This window comes from Cnephaeus nilssonii, assembly GCF_951640355.1.
Source record: "Cnephaeus nilssonii genome assembly, chromosome: 17".
Lineage (NCBI taxonomy): Eukaryota > Metazoa > Chordata > Mammalia > Chiroptera > Vespertilionidae > Cnephaeus > Cnephaeus nilssonii.
The window spans coordinates 55,364,792-55,382,724 of NC_137088.1; the positions used below are offsets into that span (position 1 = coordinate 55,364,792).

General features: G+C 47.9%; 1 protein-coding gene across 5 annotated transcripts in view; it reads right to left on the reverse strand.

The window, feature by feature from the left end:
• Positions 1-718: 718 nt before the first annotated feature.
• FRMD4B (FERM domain containing 4B) overlaps positions 719-17,933 on the reverse strand; it is a 336,244-nt gene continuing 319,029 nt past the window's right edge. For 3 of the 5 annotated variants that reach the window (XM_079795693.1, XM_079795691.1, XM_079795694.1), the window contains 7 exons: positions 15,652-15,744; positions 14,733-14,789; positions 13,382-13,529; positions 11,770-11,889; positions 10,191-10,990; positions 6,668-6,800; positions 719-2,081 (listed from right to left, as the gene is read on the reverse strand). In XM_079795693.1, the coding sequence (XP_079651819.1) occupies positions 1,961-2,081; positions 6,668-6,800; positions 10,191-10,990; positions 11,770-11,889; positions 13,382-13,529; positions 14,733-14,789; positions 15,652-15,744 (1,472 nt within the window). In that variant the 3' untranslated portion in view covers positions 719-1,960. The other 2 variants (XM_079795692.1, XM_079795695.1) reach the window with 2 other exon arrangements.

Below are 17,933 nucleotides of genomic sequence, written 5' to 3' on the forward strand. Positions count from 1 at the left end.
GGAAAAGGTCATTTCCATGAAAGGCACTTGCTTGGAAATATTAACATCTCCCTTTATTTCATTTCCCACTCCCTCTTCCCATTGTGCAGGATAAAAAATGTCAGGCGAAATGTTTTCTTGAGTTTTAAAGACCGGTTTGCTAGTCAGCAAGACTAGGATGAATTACATGTTATAAGAAAACATCCTCAAGATTAAAAAGCCTAAGCATTCACGTCAGTGAGGCAGTACACTACTGTATTTCATCAATTCTAAAACAAGTTCTTGTAAGACACAGCGTTATTTTATGCATCCTAAGAAAGAAAAAACTACCAATTCAACTAGAACATGCCATCAATCAAGAGCCACCTTGCTTTCATGGATGTGAATATAAAAAACTTGCATCTTGAAATCAATAAAATACGGTAATACTTATGTAACTGAGAATCTGCAATCTTGTCCAACATGATTACTTGAAGTAGAGCACCTTAAACTGCTTGTGTGAGCCATGAACTTAAATGGAGGGATACGGAAACATTTTCAGTAGCACACTTCAGTTTATTGACCTATGTAAAAATAATAGGTCTTAAAAAGTCAGAACAGTAAAAGAATATGCAAAAGGGTATTCCTGTTTCTAGAAGGCTATACAAGTATGCAAAAGGAATGTTATTTTTTGCATGTCTTTTTTTGTTCCAACGCCCCTCCCCCCCAAACTTCATTTTTAATGATACAAATGACTAAGGACCAGTTTAACAAATCCACTTTATGTAAATACTACATGCTTTGGAATATAGATAGAAAATGTTCCAAAAAGTTGTTCAGAAACTGCTCTAGTCACAATATGAACAAGAAACCTGTATAAAAGGGGGGAGGAGCACCTGTTAGGGAATTCTGAAGCAGAGTAAAGACGACAAAGATCTGGAATATGGAAATACTTGTTTAAAAAACTCAACCATAACCATAGCTAATTAGTTCTTCCACGGAAAGTATGAGGTAGTTTTAGCCTCATAATTAAATCTCCCGCAGCTTGGAGTTTCTGTACTTTCAATGACTAATCTGGTTTGTGTCACTTGGTGACTTAGAACTCCCTGTGGAATTCAGGCAATAGCTCACTTTTCTAACAAGTCACCATTTTAAGGCACACAATTCATCTAACATGATGTGCTTTTTTTTTTCTTTATTTTGTTTTGGGTCCTTTCTGTATCACCTCAAAATACTATTTCAAATTCTTGATTATAAACTTTCCATATCAAGTCTGCCATTTCAAATGACAGCCACGTTGGAGCGTTAACAGCCTGAATAACAGCTCCTCCTGGACTGGTGCAGGAAGGAAAGGGGGGGAGAGGGGGGCTGGGACCTGGATGCCCCCCAGCAGGTGGCCAGCTCCCAGGGCTGCGGTCCCGGGCCCTGGGGTCATTGCAGGGCGCCACGCAGCAAGTCTGTGTGGAACCCACTGTCTGGTGCTTATGAAGACCGTCACTCTATAAAATCTAAAGACGTGTCCACTCGTTCAGAACTTCATGAAAACCCAGCTCCTCTTCAAGTAATTCTCCAATACTGTCTCCTTGTTCCTGGGGGGAGCAGCGTCCTCCCCGGCGGCTCTGGAGCCGCCTCCGGGGCAGCTGGCCGCGGCTCCCGCCATCCATTGGGAACTGTGCCCTGCAAGCCCCCCTCGCTGCCCTGGGGGATGCTGGCAGCGCTTTTCACAGTTCTGGGGTTGCCCTCGCAGCTTTTCTCCCTTTCCAAGTGCTCGCTTTGGGGAAGGCCGAGCCGCCCTGGGCCACGGAGGGCTGGTGGCCCTGCCGCTCCGCCAGGGAGGCCTGGACGTGGAAGGCAGGTGTCCGGGGGCTTTGTGCGGCGGAGGGTGGGGTCCACTTTGGGGCGAGGGGAGTCCTCTTTTCATCCTCTGATGCCAAACAGCCTCTGGGAAGAGGAACGCATTCCAAGGCACACAGTGAGATCGCGGGCAGGGGAGCCGCTCAGCTCAGACTAAGGTCCCGGGCTTGGAGTCTTCGTGCCAGAGGAGCCCCTGCTCGGCCGCCTCCAGGCCGCCCGCCCGCCGGCCCCCGGCCGCGCCGTCCAGGGCCCCGGCCTCTGCGTACTGCCTGGGGAGGAAAGCACAACAGTCACCACCGGGCATCTTGGTTCCCACAGGACACACACCACCACTCAAAGCCGTTAGAAGAAAGCGCTGTTAAGAAAAGTACCCACAACTTGGAAATAAGGATGGCTGTGGTCCTGCAGTCCATGCGGGAGTGTTAGTTCTCTAGAAGCACACACGTTTGTCTAACTCACACTTACCACGACTGAGACCCAGACGGTGCTAAATTCCATGGCAACTTAGAGCTATTTGCCTGGAGGAGATGGAAATGACTCCTGTCTAACGGCCCGTGGGCCGCCCACTGGTCTGTGCCTGGTGCTTTCTCTCTCCGTGTGTTGAATAGTCTCTTGAATTCTCTTGGAACCAGCTTTACCATTATGTTAGTTCTGTCAGTAATGAGTTAAATAAATCTTTGACACATGTCCATTTTCCATTTATGTGAGAGTCATATTTTAAACTTTTTAAAAGGTATTGACAGCCACATTTTAAGTATTCTTCCAATTAAGGGATATACCAGATGCTTTCCTCAAAGATAAAGGAATATATTTAGAGGGAGGCAGCAGCATCTTGGGACATATTTTAGATCCCTAGGGTTTATGGGTCAAGTGTAAATTGGAAACATCATCATATATACAAATTACAGGCACATTTGGATGGTATATCCAAATGAGAGCATCCTATTACACAAACCATTCCAATAAGCAGAACCTCATTCTGTAGTAGCAGGTTAGAAGAGGCAAGGTAGTTAGTAGATTTCCTTTTATCTGAAATCTCAATGCCTTTTACTAAAGGGAATAAAAAACCTTTGGAGAAAGAGCTTTGGATATAAATACGATGCGAATCCAGGCATTTAGTGGTTTCATATAATCAAGAACAAAGTCGGGTTTCCGTAACTCCACACATCAGCCAGAGCAAGCAGAACGCCCGTGATGCGAGAGGCACGTGCAGACGGGCGGTACTTACAGCTGGCTACCCCTAGCAAGAGAGCACTGACCACTGCTCTCACGTCTGCAGACACAGCTGCTCTCTGGGACAGAAGCCCTTGGTTTTGCCTAGTGACAGGCAGAGTGAAACAGGGAAGAGGAAGGGAAGTGGGAAACGGGGAGTGAAAGGAAAGTTATTTGAAAACACAATTTGCAGCAGCAGAACCACGCTTTGACTATGCTGTATATCAGGTGTAACAAGACACCTGAACCTTTCTAACTGTGGGAAGTTTATGCCACTGACAATTCTACCACACCTTTAAGAAAAAAAAAATATATATATTTTGTAAAACTGTATAGCTGCCGAAACCGGTTTGGCTCAGTGGATAGAGCGTCGGTCTGCGGACTGAAGGGTCCCAGGTTTGATTCCGGTCAAGGGCATGTACATTGGTTGCGGGCACATCCCCGGTGGGGGGTGTGCGGGAGGCAGCTGGTCGATGTTTCTCTCTCATCGATGTTTCTAACTCTCTATCCCTCTCCCTTCCTCTCTGTAAAAAATCAATAAAATATATTTTAAAAAAACAACTGTATAGTTTTCTGTAGTATTAAGACCTGGACACCCGGCGGGAAAAGATCTTTAAATAACATGCATTTCATTTATATTGATCTAATCACTGATTTATTGCTAAGCATTTCAAATCTTTAACTGAAGATCTAAAGTTTTCCATCTTTACCTTGAAACCCAATTTCTCTTGTTTTAAAAATTATGTTTTCATCAATAATAACATGCAATTTTAGGGCAAAATTTCTAAAGCTTTATGGATGGCTGCTATTATACTTGCCTTATTAAATTGAGGAAACTATACGATAATTAAAAAAAAAATCCTAGCTGAAGCCGGTGTGGCTCACTGGATAGAGCGTCGACCTGCGGACTGAAAGGTCCCGGCTTCGATTCCGGTCAAGGGCATGTACCTTGATTGCGGGCACATCCCCAGTAGGGGGTGTGCAGGAGGCAGCTGATCGATGTTTCTCTCTCATCTATGTTTCTAACTCTCTATCTCTCTCCCTTTCTCTCTGTAAAAAATCAATAAAATAAAATATATATATATAAAAAATCCTAAATAGACATATGAGTGAAAATAAGCACTCCCATATCCGTGGCTGGGAGATAAACTGGCAAATATTTCTGAAAAGAAAGAGCTTTAAAAATATACTTTTCAATTTAACCCTTTAATTCTACTAATTGGAATAAATCCTAGGGAAGTAATCTGGAATTCGGACAAACGTTTTATAAAAAGGTATTAATAGCAGCATTACTTAAAATAAGAAGGAAAGAAAATCCAAGATCATTCAAATTCAAAATGTGGGTAATTTTTAAATAGAGTACGATGTATTTATTAGTGGAATATTATATTGGTCACATAAAATAAAGATTAAAGAACTTTAAAAAATATGGAAATGTGTTTGTGTTATATTTAGTGAATAATTGGAATGTAGAATTTCATATACGATTAAAGATGTAAAATTGTATATATGGTACCATTACAACCATGTTAAAAATGGATACAGAAAAATGGGAGAAATGTGCCAAAATGTTAATAGCTGCTATCTCTATAATGTGGAGTTATGGGTAAACTATTTCTACTTATTTATCTCTTTATTATTTTCTTAATTTTCCACAATGAGCTCATATTAAGTGTATGTGCACACACACAATAGGGATCTTTAAATAGTTCTAATTTCCTGCCCATTGTGCCCCTTGGACCTCAGACTGCTCCGTCCAGCCACCGAGGCTGGCTGAAGTACATGGCAGACTCCCTAAAAGCAGAGGGTCCCTAAAGACCCAGCACTTCCTGAGTCCAGTGAGAGCTGTGTAAAGGACATGATCAGAACTGCTTACACAGTGAATGTTTTATACCATTTCTAACTGGGTCAACAAAAGAGGAAAGCAAAAGTATTATAGCCCTGGCCAAGGGCTCAGTTGGTTAGAACATCGTCCCAATACGCCAAGATTGTGGGTTCGATCCCTGGTCAGGGCACATACAAGAATAAACCAATGAATGCACAAAGAAGTGGAACAACAAATCGATGTTTCTTCTTTCTCTCTCTCTCTCTCTCACTCCCCCTTCCTCTGTCTAAAAATCAATCAATACAAAATTTTAAAAAGTATATAAACATGAAAACTATTTGCACGTGTATTATACAAGATGATTAGAACTGACTTGAGGAGGACGGCAAATGCCCAGCAGAGAGGCATTCACTGGCGGAGGGTGGAGTTCACTTTGGGGCGAGGGGAGTCCTCTTTTCATCCAATCAACACAAATTCTGGGCCAAAATCATTTTAGTTCTTGCTCCTAACTCATTCTCAAGCATTATTTACAGAAATCCAAGCTATGTCATATCCTCTGAAGTATATTTTCATTAAAATTCTATTTTGAGCACAGCCTTTGTTGAGTTGAGACAATTGGACTAATATTTCAAGCCAAGAAAAACTCCTGCTGAATATGGAGAAGAAAAATAAGGCTTTTGGGGATGAATGTGTCCATTTGCTTATAACACTGAGAGCTTTAATGAGAAACTAACCTCTGGAAGGCAGGGGGAAGTGGGTGGGGAGAGATCAACTAATGAACTTGTATGCATATATGCATCACCCACAGAACAACGGGGTGCTGAAGGCCTGGGGGGCGGGGGCGGGGAACAGGAGCGGGCTAGAAGAGGCTAATGGGGGGAAAAGGAGGACCTATGTAATACTTTCAACAATAAAGATTTTAAAAAAAGAAACTAACATATCAAATTCACCAGTCTAAAGCCCTTTATAAGTATTGTCTGTGTAAATCTATGCCTGAAGCACAATTGAATTTTCTAAAAATCCCAGAAAATGTTCTACTTTTTGGTACCGTGGGTGTGAATAATAGTCTATGAGAAATTGACAGGGAGAAATGACCTCTTCAAACTTGACTTCTCCTCTGTAACACGAATAATTGAAAAAGGTGCAATTCAGAATTTGCAATCATTTTGACAACCACATTTTGACAAAGCGTTCTTACATATTTCCTCTAAATGCTTATAAAGAACTACTTTTTACACATAGGACAGCTGGCTGTGTCTGTTGCTTCGTAATAAACACAGGGTCAGACACAAAACGGCAGCACGTGTTTGGAGTGAAGCGGCACCTGTTCATGAGGAATCTTGGTATGAACAGGTTTTCCTGCAGCAGAGAGATTTCTCCTGCAAGGTCCCAGAAGAGTCTAAATCGATAAATCAATTACACAGTTTCAAGTACTACAACTAAAAACAAAACCTTCAGACACAATTTAAGGTACGGAACTCTAAGAACAGGGTCACATTTGAAGGAGCTAGATTAGGGTGTCAACAAACTTTCCCGTAAAGGGCCAGGTATTTTGGGCTTTGCTGGCCATACGGTCTATCGCAACTACTCAGCTCTGCCCTCATGGTGCAAAAACAGCCATCCATAATATGAAACGAATGAGCATGGCTGTTTTCCAATAAAACTTTATTTATAAAAACAGGTGGCGGCTGGCGTTGACCCATAGGCTATCCTTTGCCGCCCTGGAGCTAGATTATTCAGCCTCCATAAAGTAAGTCAGGGCTCCTGGCTTCCTGTGACCTGCAGCAGGGACTGAGTGCCTGAGCTTTGCTTCCTCACCTGCCTGGAGAGGGCAGCGGGCTGCAGAAGCTGCCGTAGCAGCTGGTGTAGGAAGCATGTGCTGGGGCGTCGTACTCAGAAAGCCCTGCTGTCATCTGGGTCCGCCAGATCCCGGAGACGTTCGTAGAAGACACTAGAAATAAAAACGGAAAAATAGACAAAATTACTGGTAATATTTACAATGAAAACTGGTTGGGCCATTTACACGTACTTTATCATCAGCTGTGTGCAAAACAGAGCGTATGAACCAATGTCTGGAAACCACACATTGGTTCCCGTTTGGTCGCTTATGGCCGTATGACTGTGGGCAAATAGCTTACCCTCATTCAGCTCAGGTTCTTCATCTGAAAAGTGCAGATAATAACGTAAATACACTCTCATACAGGAAACATCAGGATTAAGGACGGTAATGTATGAAACCACTCAGCACTGTTCCTGGCACAGAGGAGGCACTCAATAAGTGATAACTATTAATGTTATCGATGGGGATGAGGTAAATGAAAAGACAAGCCACGTTTAAAAAATACCAAAAGACGAGCCAGCGCTATCGAGACTCTCACTGGGCTCTGGTGGCTGCACGGGGCTTCGTCGGGGTGAGGGGCAGCCGAGGTCCTTTGCCCTTGGAGGAAGCGTTCCCCAGGTGAGTTGGGACTTGACTGTTCCTCAGCCACGGGCAGCCGCGGTCACTAGGAGGATCCAGGCCTATTTCTTGCCTTTATGAAAAGGTGGACGCGGGCGAGGGAACTAGCATAGAAAGGATTCAGGAAGAATGGGTTAGTCCTACTGAGGGGCTGGCCTGGACAAGGCCAGGGCATAATCGGGGAGCAAAGGCCAGTGAATGCCTCTCCGCTGGGCATTTGCCGTCCTCCTAAAGCCAGCCCTGCTCCACACCCGGGTGCCCAGGCGACCAGAGCGCCCGGCTAGTCCCCCAGGACTCAGATAACCAGCACTGCTCAGGGTCCTCTCCGCTGTCCTCGTTTCTGTTCCTGCCAGCCAACCCTCCTCTCTCTCTCACCCACCCAGCACTGTGACCCACGTGAGACCAACATCCCCAAACCCCAGATGCCACAGGTTTTGACCCAAGGACGTAACCCTCTCGCTGTGAGCTTCGGGAACGTTTCACCCGTCTCCGTGGTTAGGTCCACGCTGGGATCCAACTCCCACTCGCCACTTACTAGCCTTGGGGCTTGGGCAGGGCCATTTGCACTCTTTAGCTGGACACGCCTCGGCTGTACAATCAGAGTGATAAAAATAAACACAACGACGTCCATGAAGTGGTATCAGCACACAGAGTGCTGAGCGCGCTGCATGCACAGGGTAAGATGACAATACACGGAGGCTGCCAGTACCGCTACAACCAAGTCACCGAGAGCTCTTAGGTGGCTGGAAGAACTACAAACCCCTGATAACTTGGCAAAAAATTGGGAACCTATGTCTGCATGAGAATGACACATGCCTGTTGTAATACACTCCTTTGGCTGTAAAATAGCAGCAGGAGCGAGGAACATTCCCAAAGGAGTCCTGGGAGCCCGGATTCCATCTCGCATTCCTTAGGAAGCGGCCTGTGTGCTGTGGGGCCAGTCCAGCCGGTGTCTGCAGGGCTCGCTCCGGGTTCAAACCAGGACGCGGTAACTCCATCTCACTAGCCCCCAACCAGAGCCAGCTGCTCGGGTGCTGCTGGCGCTGAGTCCCACCTGCCTCACCGGCCTCACCGTCCAGGAGGCACTGCCCAGCCCTGTGCCCGGCCTCACCGTCCAGGAGGCACTGCCCAGCCCTGCGCCCGGCCTCACCATCCAGGAGGCACTGCCCAGCCCTGTGCCCTGCCGCTGCCCACGCCCTCGGCGCTACGTTTTTCCTTGAAGCTCTGTGCCCAGGTTTGGTTTCTGAAAGTTTCTCACGACGCCCTGATCGTTAGGGGAAGAAAGGCGTTTTCGAGATCAGAGCCATAAATAACAAGCAGCAACGACAGGAGCCTTTTCAGTGTTAGATGTGGTGACAGGCGGGAAAGCACGAGCGCAAGTCCAAAGTCCTGCGCAAATAAAAGGACTCAAACCCAAACAGAAATCTCCATGGAAATGCCCCTTGTCAACAAGCTGATAAAACTTTTTTTTAACCCTCACCCGAGGACATTTTTCCATTGATTTTTAGGGAGAGTGGAAGAGAGGGGAAAGACAGAGAGAAACACGGATGTGAGAGAAAACACATCGATTGGTTGCCTCCTGCACCAAGGTGCATGCCCTTGACCGGCATCAAACCCAGGACTCGTTGGCCCACAGGCCGTCGCTCTATCCAAGGAGCCAGAGCGGCCAGGGCAACAAGCTGAGGACACTTTTAAAGCTACAGTCTTCACTGACTATTGCTCCATGGCTGGGAATCCCTGTGCACACCTCACTAGTCATGCTTGAAGGAGGGGGCAAGACTCATGCCCTCAGGGGTTCACGCTGTTCAAAAGTTCATTCATTTCTTAGAAGCTCTAAAATTGCTCCATTGTCATATATTCCTCTGGCTGCTAACGAGGTGTGAGCTCACAAAGGCCAGGCGGTGCTCTGGCCGCCTCCCGCCTCCGGGATGTGCCTGCGGGTTTGCTGAGTTAAACCAGACAGACACTCCTCGTAGCCACCGGTTTCTCTACTTCAAGTGCTTGGCACAGCCGGGGTTAGGCCGTGAGTCCACCACAAATGTCAGCAGAGTTAGGGGCCCACGTCAATGCATGAAGGGAACACCAATCAAAAACTATCTTTGGAAATCCCTTACATCAACCGTAAAGCGGACTATATATGATTATTGAATTGAGTCAAGACATGCAAAGTTCTTCAAACGGTGCCAGGAACAGTGCTTAGTCAATTCCAGCTTCTGTCACAATTACGAGAAGCAGGTACCAGAGCAGCCAAACAAACGGATCAAACTCCCGGTGGCGGACAGGGAAGGCGGTGTGATGGCTTTCTCACACCTGAAGGCTTTAGTCTGTTCTTTTAACATATCAAACCTCAATGACCTAAAAGATGTGACTGTCACTATAAGGCCCAGAAAAGATAAAGTCTGTGAAGCCCCTAACGTAGGGCGTTCAATCTACAACTTCCTTCAACAGACCCATGTGGACTGTGTTGGTCGCAAAGCTGGAGGGAACTGCTTTTCCGTTGGCCATTCTTCCTGTGGGTGCGCCCCTGCTACCCCTCTCCTGACCTTGGCGCTGGCTCCTGATCCTCGCGGGGTGTGGTTCTGGGCGGGCGGGGAACAAGGGGCAAGTTAAATCCTCATCAAGTGCCTCCTCTATTCTTTCTTCTTATTTTAAAAAACATATTTTTATTGATTTCAGAGAGGAATGGAGGAGAAAAGACAGAAACATCAATGATGAGAGAGAATCACTGATCAGCTGCCTCCTGCAGACCCCACACTGGGGTTCGAGCCCGCAACCCGGGCGTATGCTCTGACCGGGCGTATGCTCGAACCGTGACCTCCTGGTTCAGAGGTCGACGCTCGACCACTGAGCCCCACTGCTGGCACGTGCCTCCTCTGTTCTTACCTGAGGAGTAGGAAGACGCGCGGCTGCCCGGCGAGCAGGGCACCTGCAGCCCCGCCAGCCCCAGGCATCGCTGTGACGCCCGGTCCGAGTCCACGCTGCTCTGCGGGCTGTGGCCCTGCTCCCTCTGCCCCGAGGCCCGCTGGTACCAGCCGCGCAGGTGCTCTGCCACCAGGGCCTTGTGGACGTGCTTGGTGACGCGCTCAGAGCCCGCGGCCCTCCTGGGCAGCCGGAGGGTGGCATAGGGGTTCGGGGGCGCCCGGTCCACCTCGTCTTCGTGGAAGGACCGGCTGTAGTCCCTCTGGCGGTCGTATCCATAGTGGGCGGAGGGGCGGTAGGAAGGGTTGACGCTGTACTGTCCCTCCGTGTCGTTCTCGTAGACGTAGCCGCCGCCGTAGTACAGGTCACACTCGGCGAAGGGCGTGCACCCGATGTAGTAGGAGGAAGGCTGCTCGCGGCCCTGGGCGTGGACGCCGTCCCTCAGACTGTCCCTCTGCGCAAGGTTGGGCATGCTCCCCGAGCTCGACGGGGCGGCGCTCTGCTTCCTGGACCTCCGCCGGCCCCGGGCGCGGGCGTCCAGGGTGTGGGCGCTGTGGCGGGGGCCGGCGGCGGGCGGCGCGCAGTAGTACTCGGCGCTGGACTGGCTGGTGCAGGAGGAGCCGTCGTCCAGGACCTCGGTGCTGCTGCTGCGCTGGGCCCGGCAGAGGGAGAAGAACGGCCCGTCGTGGTCCAGCTCCGACAGCAGGTGCGACTGGGACTCCAGGCTGCCACTCCGCTGGCGGCAGTGCTGGGGGGATGCGGGCCTGAGGGAGACAGGCAAGCTTGTCAAGCGGAAAGGAGGGACGGACGGGGCCACACCAAGGAAAACGCGCCCCGGGGAAGGACTTCAGAGCCACGAACGGCGACAGGGCTCTCACGGGTTCCAAGGCCGACCGTGCACCGGAACCCAGCGTTCACCTTCAGTTCACGGCCATGGTCACAATGAGAAAAGAACCGGGTTCTGTCAAGTGTGTCAGCCACGGCCTTTCTTGAGAAGCAGGAAGATAAACCTGCATCAAAGCCGAAACCCCAGCCTCTGACAGGCCCGGCTTCCACAGGACGGGCCACGCAGGCTCAGGGCCTGGGCGTCGGGCTCTGCCACTCCCCGGCCGGGCGAGCATGGCCCGGTGTCCCACCTCTCTGGCCCTCACGTCCTCCCCTGTACAATGAGGACAAAGGCAGTACCCGGTATCTACAACTAGGCTCGCTGCGGGGACTAAATAATGCGCGGCACGTAAAAGAGTTAGCGCGGCCTTCAGCGAACACTTCAAAATGCCGCTACTGTCACTATCTTCACCCTCGCCAGTGCATGGCAAATGGCAGTATCTGGTTGGAAAGGTTAGGGTGCAAAACATTACAATATTGACTTGAACATGATACATGTTCTTTGCCGACAAATGTAAAACTGTGAGTAGAAATGTAGATCCATAAAATAGAGACCTGCTGCCCAAAGTCCCTTACTGATCACAAAACACAACAAAGTAAAACAGAACCGTAAAGCCAAGCGTAACAGAGCCCACAAGGCCGAGGGGGGCGCTCTTACTCTAAGTGGCTGCTGCTGTAGGCATTGCGGGTGAGCACGGGGGTGCTGGGCATGCTTCGCCCTCCCGGGGGCCGCCTCTCCGGGGTTTTGTAAGGGCTGCTGTGTGTCGACAGCATTTCTCTGTGATGGGAAAAAGAATTCAGAACTGCATACACAATGCTGCAATGAGCATCCTCTATTCACAGGAAAAATCCCAGTAAGTGAAATTACTGGGTCAAAGAGCAAACTCATTTTAAGCTACTGGGGATGTGAGCATAATTTTTAAGATAATGATTGTTAGTTATAATTCTTCCTTGTGCTGAAATAGCTTTGTTTCCCTCGACGTGAAGAATGCCGGTCCAGAGGATTCTCTTCAGTGATGGAAATGTGCGTATCTGTGCTGTCCTACCTACAACACCAGCCACATGGGGCTGTTAGCCCTTGACAGGGCTGGTGTAACCAAGGAACTGAATTTCAAATTTTATTTACTCTTAATCATGTTGGCTAGCAGAGCTGTAGACACTTGGATCTCTACTGTGTAAGGCAAGTTTTTAAATGCCAACCCACAAACTGGGACTCATATGTGGCAAAGGTTTCACGGAACTTTGATAATTCAGAAACACAACCTCATATTGGTTTTACTTTCATGAGCGAAACATTATTTAATCCAAATAATATTTTTATTTGGAGACTCGTTTCCATCTTCCCTGAGATGAGGTATAGCATACTGATTAAAATCACATCACAGGTTTTAGAGCAGGCTGCCTAGGTTCAAATCCTAATTCTGACACCTACTAGGTGACGAACCCAACAAGTTATTCATGCGTTCTGGTCCTCGGTGTACTCATCTGTAAATGGCAATGCTAGTAGCAATACTGTCAGAATTGTCATGAGGATTACATTCATTAACATACATTAAAGCACTTTGAACAGTGTCTGAACAGCACATAGTAAGTCCTCAATAAATGTTAACTTCATCTCATTACTATTGTTATGATGATGACGATGATGATGGTGGTGGATGTATTTTTGGTATTTATGTGTCTTCCCTCCCTCCCCCCCATGGGGTTGTCTGAACATTCTGATCAGGCAAAGCAAACAGTTGGCATCCTATCTTGGGTCCTAGTTAAAAAATTAGTATTAATCCATGTAGCCAAATTTTGGGAATCACTGGTCTGTCATCTTTTAAAAATATGGTGTTATTACCCTGATGATTTTTACCTGAGACACTTGAGAAAAAATTTGTATTATGTATTTTATGGATTCTAATGAATTGAAGTCCCATTTTCATTTGAAAGATCTTGTCAGTCTCATTACTTGGTTGGGTGAAATGATATTTAATGACTGTTTCCTGACAGCATGGTTATAAAACTGAACTTTACCCAAATCCAGATTATAATTAATGTCCTTATAATTTAATATAAACCTTTAAATGCAAGAAATAGCCAAACGTTTTCTAAAAGCACTCTTCTACTTGTGTCACCACGAATAACTGGGCTAGTTTCTATGATTCGGCCTTACAAAATAACCCCTTCTGAAAGGACGAAGAGGATGAGACAAAAGTGGGCTGGCCATTTTGGAGAAAAGACCCGAAGGCCGCGAGCGTCTGCCCTCCTGCTGGTGTGGCGCTCACCTGGGCTGCCTGGCATCCACCAGCTGGTCCCCGATGGACGACTTTCTGAAGTGGATTCGCTCAATACCCAGAGACTTGGGGGGGAGAATTCTTGGAGAATGAGGCACTGAACTTGATCGCTGCCCAGCAAGAGTGAAGGTGTCATTGGCTGTAAGAAGTAAATGAATGAATGAATGAATGAGTAAGTAGGGAAGCAAATAAGTGAATAAATACCGTGCTAACAGCCCAGGAAAGAAATGAGAAGATCTGGTGAGCAAAGTGTTCCTGCAATTGTGATGATTTAAGAAGCACATGACTTTCAGGAAATTTATTTTTACATTTTATACACTGCAGAAAAGAAATGACTGAACACTCTGTGGGGCCTGATCCAACGTTGCCAATTCAATAACGACTTAGGTGGAACGGCGATACTATAGGTTTTCGAAGGTTGTATCACAGAAAAACCCCAGTGTGCAAAGGGCCAAGAGGAAGTTGTTCAACTTTCCCTTTGAAGTTCTTAGGCCTCTTTGGCTGCGGAAGGTGCATCCTGTCATTGGAGGTGATGCAACTGATCTACGCTGAGAGACGGGAGCCTGGTCTCCCACTAAGATCTGTATTTTGAAAGAGGAATGGCAAGTCTGACCAAAGCTCAGCTCAAAGGAAGATTCTGGAATGGCACCACTTCACACACCATAAACCTGGGGGGAGGTAAAGCAGTGGGGGTCAAGGGCTCCCCCAAACTGCTTAAATCCCATCAGATAGAGTGCCATCCTCTGCTGAAGCACAAGGGATTGCAAGGAAACACGGTGCCACCTGCCACGAAACCCATCCCATCATGAAACGCGTGGAACAAACACAACCCAACACATGGACGCATCTATGAGACCGACGTAGTGACATGTAGCCCAGTTTCCAATATGTGTACTTCTTCCTAAGGAAAGTAACAGACTCCCAGCTATCCAGAACACAGTGATCATCGCGGTCTACACTGTATTCCCTGGTTTGATTTTGGACTCCAAATGTATAAATGTCACCGTGGGAAAATCTGGGGGAAGGTCTCCATATTACTTATGCAGATACATAGTTCCTTCAGCAAGAAGTTAACGAAGAGCCTGCAGAGCCTCACACACCCTTCGTGAGAGCCTCGCTTACCCAGGCGCCGTGGTTCCCAAAGCCATGCGATGGGCAGTCCTGCGACGTGATGCCAACCTGTGCAGGTCATGGTAACCCCCCTCCCGACCTCCTGCACACATGCAAGTGAGTTCACTCTACTGCTCTCTGAAGAATAATAAGCAGGCTTCAGTCAACTAAAAATATTATCTTCTGATTTCAGAATAGCTGATATTTTAAACAAGGAAGGGGAGCTACTTACGATCATCACCGGTGGTCGTGTCGGACAAGGAGCTGCTTTCTGAGGGGATTATGTCTTCTGTGAATAACAACGACTGCCGTTAGTGTGACCGCACATTCACACACCTACCATGAGCTTAATAAAGCAGTTCCTAGGGAGGGCATCTTAGATAAATATAACACAGTACGTTAAGAATAATTACTGAGAATGGACCCATTTACTACTGAAGATGTGAACATCGCACACGCTGCATAAGTATTACATTGGACTATTTCTTAAAATGAAACAGACGTCAAGGGAGTTTTGCTTTTCAACTAGTTTTCATCTAGCTTCTACACGGATGAGAACTTTACCCTCCACACTGAATGTTTACAGCCCACACACTGGAAAGAAAGATCATGCCATTCATGTCATAAATGCTAAATGCTATGGAACATACACTTGAACGCTCATGAGAACCTGCTGTTAGTTTAACGTATTTCTAGACCCCTCTCCCGAAGAAAGGGGCCTTTTCTTAATCGAGCGGGACTCTTGGTGGTGCATTCGCTTTTCACGTAGACCAGGGTCTCTCTGAGTGCGGCACCGCTGACCCGCTGGACCGGGGAATTCTTGTTGGGGGAGTTGTCCTTTGCTTCAGGATCTCCAGTCTCCACCCACTGGGCATCCACAGCACCCCACCCTCAGTGTTGACAATCAAAAAATGGCCTCGGACATTGCCAAATGTTCCCTGGGGGCCAACACTGTCCCTGGTTGAGAATCGCTGAATTAGGCAGACCGGGGTTCAAATCTTGGTAATTAATCTCTCTGAGCGTCATTTGGCTCAATTTAAAAATGGGATAAGAACAGTGCCTCGTGAACAGTAAATGAAATAATGGACGGAAAGCCTTTAGCCCAGCCCTTGGCACAGGACGAACGCTCACTGCACATTAGCTGCACTTACCCCTGTTGCTGCCTAGAGGCAGCGTCCTGGGGAAAGAACTCTGGTGGCTGGACACGCCCCTAGTGCTCTCAGTGTGAGTGGTGCCCATCGGTGCTAAGAAATGGATGAGCAAAAAGAGGCGCCTCAGAGGAGTTGGTCTGCGTTGGCAAACCACTCCTGCTCAGTGTCAGGCTCTGGTAAGATCACAGGCAAAGGCGACACCTTGGTGTCAGCCCCAAAGCCTTGTGTAGGGAGCCTCCCCATCCAATCTCAATGTTAATCTCTTTCAGAGCCAGGTGGACTCTCTCTTAATTGGACACATGGTAGAGCCAGAAGGCAAGGTGCCAGCAGAGTCAGCTGTCAGACACACGTAAGAAAAGCTACCCAGTGTCAGTGCTCAACCACTGGCACCAGCTGCTGCCCAAGTGTCAGTCGCTGTTGAGAACACTGAATCCTGCACGATCTGCGAGGAACGGCCACAGCAAATGGCGACGAGAGTCAAGTGCCCTGACCAGCCTTCTCTGTGAGCACGGAACACAGCCCCACTAGGGCCAGCTGGTGTGCAGCACAGCCACCCTCAGTGCTCCAGCTGGAGCCGCTGACACGTGGTGCTGAAGTCTGTGCCTTCACTTTCCAACACGACTGGCCCTAAGCCCGAGGACCCTCTCTTTTTCTTTTTTTAAATATGTTTTATTGATTTTTTACAGAGAAGAAGGGAGAGGGAAGAGAGTTAGAAACATCGATCAGCTGCCTCCTGCACACCCCATAATGGGGATGTGCCCGCAACCAAGGTACATGCCCTTGACTGGAATTGAACCTGGGACCCTTCAGTCCGCAGGCCGACCCTCTATCCACTGAGCCAAACCGGTTAGGGCAGCCCGAGGACCCTTTCAACCTAGTGACCATATTTTGTCAAATCTAAGCTGTATAATTATTTTATGTCCCAGTAAAATAAGAAAAAGTTATTACTGATCATAACTGTAATACTGTCTAGGATAAGAATTATCCCAATTTCACAGATGTTTAAATGTGAAAAATAATTCTTGGAATCAAAGAAATATAATCAGGTTTCAACCAATGATCAAGGCTAAAAACCATGCTAATAAACAAGTAGGGCTGACTGGACTTGAAATCTACCTAAATGAGATTTTTCAATTTACTGTTTTTCTGAACATGAAAGTTTTAGATATATAATGTTGAGAATTTTGAAAATACAGAAGAGTGCTAAAGAGAAAATTAAGTTACTTAAAATCCCACAACTATTAGTATTTTAAAATATTTCACAGCAAGTCTTTGTGTGAACATCTCTACTAATAAAAGCCAAGGTGGTCCCTGCACCCTTGTGCGCGACGTTGTCACGATGGCGGATGGCTGCCACAGATGGCCGCGTGCACAACGGAGGCAGGGCCCAGCAGCCACTCTGCGCGGTGAGGCCTGGGGGTCCCGTGGCTCCATGCAGCATGGAGGAGGCCAGTACTGGCATCTCCACCGCCTTGCGTGGAGGAGGCGGGTCACAGCAGGGGAGGGCAGGTGGGGGTCATCGGGCCGGCAGGGGAGTGAAGCTGGGGTGAGCAGGCTGGCAGGGAGGGCAGTTGGGGGTGATTGGGTCAGCAGGAGAGCAGTTGGGCATCAATCAGGCCGGCAGGGGAGTGGTTAGGGGGCGATCAGGCTGGCAGGCAGAAGCGGTTAGGGGCAATCAGGCAGGCGAGCGGTTAGGAGCCAGCGGTCCCGGATTGTGAGAGGGATGTCCGACTGCCGGTTTAGGCCCGATCTAGGGATCGGGCCTAAACCGGCAGTCGGACATCCCCTGAGGGGTCCCAGATTGGAGAGGGTGCAGGCCAGGCTGAGGGACACCCCCTGTGCACGAATTTTGTGCACTGGGCCTCTAGTCTATATATATAAAAAGCCAGTGACTGGAACACCGTAATGACCAGAATGACCAGTTGCTATGATGCCCACTGTGGCCAGTGAACTGGCCCAATGGGGGGTGGGCCAGCCAGCCAACCTTCCACGGCCCCTCCTCCTGACAGGCCTGGCCCTGATCAGCCAATTGGGGCCAGGCCGGCCAGAGCCCACCTGTGTACGAATTCGTGTACTGGGCCTCTAGTAATTATATAATGTTGGGAGTATGCTGCAGTGACAATTTTGTAGCTTGCCTTCCTGCATTTCCTGTTATAGTATGAACATTTACCTGTATCTTCAAGTAGCCTCCATAATGACAGTAATTGTGAGAACTCTTTCCTAGCCACATAAGTTGTATAGGTCCTTAAAAAACTGTATGGTCTGCGACCTTAAAACCTTTG